Source organism: Mastomys coucha, unplaced genomic scaffold, assembly GCF_008632895.1.
Source record: "Mastomys coucha isolate ucsf_1 unplaced genomic scaffold, UCSF_Mcou_1 pScaffold23, whole genome shotgun sequence".
NCBI lineage: Eukaryota > Metazoa > Chordata > Mammalia > Rodentia > Muridae > Mastomys > Mastomys coucha.
In genome coordinates this window covers 50,085,489-50,091,579 of record NW_022196906.1, presented here as the reverse complement: position 1 = coordinate 50,091,579, position 6,091 = coordinate 50,085,489, and the positions used below count along the sequence as shown (strand labels likewise).

The window sequence follows — 6,091 nt, the reverse complement described above, 5'->3', positions numbered from 1 at the left end:
AAAAAAAAAAAAAAAAAAGAAACTGCAAAGCCTACTGCCACCTACACTTCCCTCAAAGCCATACCAAACAGTCCACCAATTAGGAAAAAAACATTCAAATATGTTAGCTGGGGGGGCCATTCTTATTCAAAGCACCACAGAGTGCTTTCTTTTCAAACACAAGGGCCTGAATTTGAATCCCTAGCACCTTGGCATGGCTAGGTGTAGGTGTAATCCCAGTATTGGTAGGCAAAGAGAGGCATCTGGTTAGTTATCCTAGCTGAAACAGTGAGATTCTAGGTTAGCAAGATACTTAATTTGTATTTATATGTATACATGTATTTGTATACTCACACTTGCATGTGCACATACATACTAACATTAAAGAAGAAACCTAGAGTGTAATAATGGTAATGTGGTCAGAGAGCATAGATGATATATTCATCCAAGCAAAGTTGGTTTTAAAATGCTTCCATCCTATTCAGTGAATTTAGTATTTGTCTTTGGAAGTACAAAGGGACATTTTGTCTAGTAGGAGATGCAGTAATCAGTTTTCTTGCTTTCCTCATCGCTGTCTTGCCTAGCCAGGAGACACTGCTAAGCTAAAGCTGCAATTTCTTTGGATATATCTTGCCGCCTGTCTCATTTGACTTTGTACGGCACATAAGAAATGATGGTAAAATTTTAAGCATTAACTACTTAAAAAAGAAAACTTTTTTTGAGCAAGGAGATTCATTTTTATTTGATCTGCTCTCTCCTATTTAAAAAGTTTTTTAATTGGAATACAATTACATCACTGTCTCCCTCACTTTCTTTCCCCCACCCCCTTCTGTGACCCCCCTCTCGAGTTGATAGCTTCCTTTTCTTTATTATTGTTACTTGTGTGTGTATGTGTGTGAGTGTGCATATAGTTACGTGTGTGTTTGTGTATGGTTTCAGGGCTGACCACTCTGCATTAGGACAACCAATAAAGGGACTGACTCATCCTGGGGGAGAGGATAACTCTCCTTCTCCAACAGTCTTTTGTTGCCTGTAGCTCCTTGTCTAGGGGTGGTGGGATTACTACTATGTTAACATACCCATCTTTACTGCCATTGTTGCAGTTAATGCATCCGTTTCTAGGAGAGATTGTTTGATAGCATAATTCCTAGCATTCTGGCTCCTACAGTCTTTCTGCCTCCTCTTTTTCCATGTTCCTTTAGCCATAGATACAGGAGCTATGATCTAGATGTATCTCTTGAGGCTGTCCTCTCAATGATCTTTTGACCTCTGCATTGGTCCACGTACAGTTGTTTTTTTGTTGTTTGTTTGTTTGTTCTGTTTTGTTTGAGATGCTCTTCCTTTGCTGTAAAGAAAGGCTTCTTTGATGAGGCTTATATATTGACATAGTGATAAGATTCAGAACAATGCTTCTCAACCTGTGAGTCATAATCCCTTTGCGGCTCTTATATCAAATGTTCTGCATCTCATGTATTTACATTATAATTCATAAAGTAGAAAAATTACAGTTATGATGTAGCAATGAAGCAATTTTATTGTTAGGGGTCACCACAGCATGAAGATCTGTATTAAAGGTTTGGAGCATTAGGAAGGTCGAGAACCACTAGTTGAGAGTCTAATACTTTTAGGCTCATATCAAAACGTAGAGAGAGGACTTTTAAGAAGGATATATTTCCTGCCCTGGTAATCTATATAATATAGCCAATTATTTCTAATAATGCTGATTTTTCACTAGTAGATAAAATTCTTAAAAAATGAAAGGCAAAAGAAAAAAGCAGAAAAATCAAGTTTTGATACATGAGAAGGTTTAACAGGGATAGATAATTGGGGATTTATCTACAAGTAGTTCATAAGAACTGGCTGATTTCCAAGATCACTAACCATATTTTGAAGTCTTCTATTATGAAGAGCTTCATTTGGGGTAAAGGGCATAACTCTCCTCAGACAGAATGTTTACATTTATTTTCTGCACACTGTTATTCTTTTTGAAATTCTTCTGAGATATAAACTGACAAAAGCAGTTTCTACTAAACTTACTAATCTTGTATGGTATGGTTCAGTGTTGTTTTGGATACTTTTATGTACATTCTCATGCAGAAACAACAAGGATCATGGAATAGTAACAACAGTGCATTGGTTTTTGCCTCTGTGCACATGCTTTATTTTTGAACCAGTAATAAAGTCTTTGTTTCTTTGGGCAAGTGTAGCTTAACTAGTTAAATTCTCCTAGAATGTCAGCAGTTGCAGGAAGTGCTGTACACCGACGTCTATGCATTTTAGACTGTTCGTTTTTGTTGTTGCTGTTAATGCATCAGATGGGCTATCTCTTTCTCAGAGTCCTACTTATTCCCTGCCCCCTTATTTACATAGTCTTTTAAAAATGAGAATTGTGATCTTTCCTAGGGTTTAGTCTTTAAGATTTCAACATTTGGGGTTTTAATTCCTCAGGAATGTGATATTCAAGATTGCATCTTTCAGAAGTAGGGTCAGTGTTAAGAAGTGACATCTTAAGACTATTTATTAATTCTTCCTTATTGATAAAAATAGAACAGCTCCCCCACCTTTCTTTTAAACTTTTTTAAACTTTTATTGCATTATGATGAGAAAAGGTACATGATTTCAATTTATCTGAATTTGTTAACATTTAAAAACATATTTTAATTAAATAGAATTGAATCACATTCTTGTTTCCCTTTTGTACCACAGCTCCTCCCAGAGACCCCCCTCAATATCTACAATATCTTTTTTGTCATATTCCTTAAAATTAAATTACAGATAAGCTAATTAATAGTCATCACCTTATTGTTCCTTTTGTGTGTGTTTATAGTAATAACATCAAAATCTATTTAATTTTTAGTATATAATGCAATACTTTTAGCTATAGTCTTCTTGCTTTACAGTAGAACACACACACACACACACACACATTTGTACATTTTGTCCTATACTCTATCCATTTCTGCTTCTTGTCCATGGTAACCTTGATTCTGTTTCTGTGTATTGTGCTAGTTTTCCCCTCTCCAATATACTGCGTTCTCTTTTCATTTAGCTTATTTTGCTTAGCACGATGCCTTTTAGGGTATTCCATGTTTTTGTGAACTTAGTGTTTTTAGTGGTTAGAACTTGCAGTGCATGCTTATGAACACTTTTACTTTCACATAATAATATTCTAGTTTATAGTGGTTCTTATAATAATGATAATTTAAATTCTTCCTCATATATAGCTTTGTTTTAATACATAATAGCACATAGGAAGTAGCAGGAGAGATGGCTCAGTGATTAAGAGAATTGGCTGCTCTTCCAGAGGACCTGGGTTCATTTCCCAAAATCTCTATGGTGGCTAATAACTGTAACTCCAGTTCCAGGTATTCCAGGGTCCTCTTTGGTCCTCTGTGAATACCAGTCACACCTGTGATGTACAGACATGCATCCAGGCAAAACACTCATACATCCATCATAATAAATAAAAAATAATAATCTTTTGTACGGAACACACAAGTATACTTAATAGAATAAAATGTTGATTTTTTTTAAAAAAATAACCCTGTTAACTGCTAAATCTATTAATAAGAATAAGAATGTCCTTTTGCTTTTAATTCTTTGAGATATTGTACTTGTCTTATGTGCAGATGTGCATTTGACTAATATTACTTTCTTTGTAAAGACTTGGATCGTTTGTGTGTGCGTGCGTTTTTGAAATTTCTGACAGCAGGTCTATTTAAATCCAATTTTCTAGGAAAATAAAATGTGTAACTAAGGCCAATTCTCCCCTTGAAGACGGAGTCTAGCTGAATTGTAGTAAATTTTCAGAAAGCTTTAGAGTAGTGAAAGATTCTTATGAACTAAGCAGTTATAGGGAGCTTGAACCAGAAAATGGGTAATTCTGGATGGAGAAGCTCAGGAGAACATTTCAGAATAATTTATTTGTTAAAGAAGATATTGTGGTAGATATTAGAAATAAGAATGTGAATAATAATAATAAAAACAATACATATGGGATGGAGACTGAGGTATATGTAATAGGAACTTTTTAGAATTAAAAAGGATAGGGCTGGTGAGTTGGCTCAGAAGGCATGGTACTTGCTGCCCAAGCCTGGCAACCCAAGTTTGATTTCCTGGAACTCATGTAAAGGTGGAGGTAGAAGGATGAAGAAAAGTTCCTCAGTCCAATAAGAAGTACATGTTAGAAATCTAAACAAAAGTTGTATTTAATGGTGTAAAGCTGAAAGCTTTCCTCTCTAAGGAATCAGAAAGTTATGGCTCCTCTGGTCACTTGTACTCAGTGTTATATTAGAGGCGCTGGTTACCAGGAGGGAGGCTGAGGTGGGGCCCAGGAGGGTGCACCAAGGAACTTTCAGATTAGTATTGTATGCTTTGTCAAGTGTGATGGTTGTATGGTCTTTGCAGTGACTTTTATGCTTGTGTGTTTGATATTGGTTACACGACTTTTTCTTTTTAACAATTTATATGTATTATTTATGTACTTTTGTGTATAGAAACTACACAATAAAATTAAAATAATTGCTAGTGAATAAGACCTTGAATAGATGCATTAGTGCCATTTCTTGATATTTAAGCTCTGGATTCAAATTATGTTACCTTATCTTACCAACAGAATGAAAAACAAGCAACAATTTGAAAAGAGTTAGATCAGTGTACTATATGTCTTCTTTATTGAGTGTAAATGTAAAACTTAGTAATGTGAAAGCTCTTTGCTTTGATAATTTTTCCTAAAGCTCTCCCCTTCCCCCAGAATTTTTTTCACATAATTCTTTTCACAAAACAGTTAAAAATGTTTTGTTATTTAAATTAGGAGGTGTTAATGATGCTGGATTACTATGTGAGAGATTTCAAAGCATTGATTGACTGGATTCAACTTCAGGAAAAGTTAGAGAAGACAGATGCTCAAAGCAGGTAATGAACTCTGGTTATTTGTAGTAACCCTAGTTTTAGTAGCAAGCTTTGAAATTGACAGTAGATTTGAAACTTGTAACAATCTCATATTTTTCATTTGGTTCAGTAATAAATATTTATTATTAATGCCCTTGCCAGTGCAAGTCTTACCATTTAGTACAGAAATTAAATTGCTGCATATGACATATGGATTTTGTTATCTAATAGTATAACAAAATGGAACTTATACATAATGCTGTATATGGATGATAAGGTTTTTGAAGGGTGGAAAATTGGCCTTGAAGACAAAGACAACTGATCAAGCAGTTAGTAAGTATAGGGAATAATTAAAGTAAACATAGTCCTTGGGAAGGTATATTTTCTCATCACAGTAGGCAGTGAGGAAATTGATTGTTTTTTAGTTTCTCTAGATACATTTACTTGCTACTAGAATGCTATATCAAGATTCCATTTGTTATAACTTTAGAAATATAGAAAACCTAATTATGTGCTGATTACTATACTATAATAAACTATTTAGTAGTTTCTTCATATCACTTCAGGTTATTATATTTCATATCATAGGCTAAAGGTACTTTAAGCACATGAGAATACTTGAGACTCATTTATTCTTTGAGTCAAATTAAAAAAAATATATTCTAACTACACAAATTCCTTAAAATTTACTGGTAACAAAATAGGAAACGCAAGGAGAGAAATGTGCATCAAATTCTTATCATTATTGTTTATAAGCTGTTCAAAATTATTGTGATACTGTTTATTCTAGCATTCAGCAGCTTTCTTAGCCTCCTACAGTAAATTACCAGTTGGATAGGACAGAATATGAGTTATGTTCAAGTACCAATATTTTGTGTGTGTGTGTGTCTGTGTGTATGTTGTCTCGTTGCATGCAAGTATTTGTGCATGTGCATTTCTGTGTGTATATATAGAGGCTAGAAGTTGGTATTGGGTATCTTACTTTATCACTTTCTACCATATTTTTTGAGAAAGGTCTCTCATTGAACCTGGAGCTTATCAGGCTTAGATAGAGTGGCTTGTCAGAAAGCACGGGGATCTGCCTGTCTGTTCCTTCCTGTCTGGGATTATAGATCCACTGTACCTGGCTTTTACAGGGATACTGGGGATCCAGATTCAGGTCTTCATACTTGTGTGACAATCACTTTACCCACTGAGTCATTTTGTCAGCACTCAGTGCATT

The 6,091-nt window shown here is 34.7% G+C and overlaps 1 protein-coding gene across 2 annotated transcripts in view; it reads left to right on the top strand.

Annotated features, from left to right (window-relative positions):
- Positions 1–6,091, top strand: part of Scaper (S-phase cyclin A associated protein in the ER) — a 498,868-nt gene that overhangs the window by 58,833 nt on the left and 433,944 nt on the right. For both annotated transcript variants that reach the window (XM_031343583.1, XM_031343584.1), the window contains exon 7: positions 4,793–4,893. In XM_031343583.1, coding sequence (XP_031199443.1) covers positions 4,793–4,893 — 101 coding nt within the window. The remainder of the gene's footprint in view (positions 1–4,792; positions 4,894–6,091) is intronic.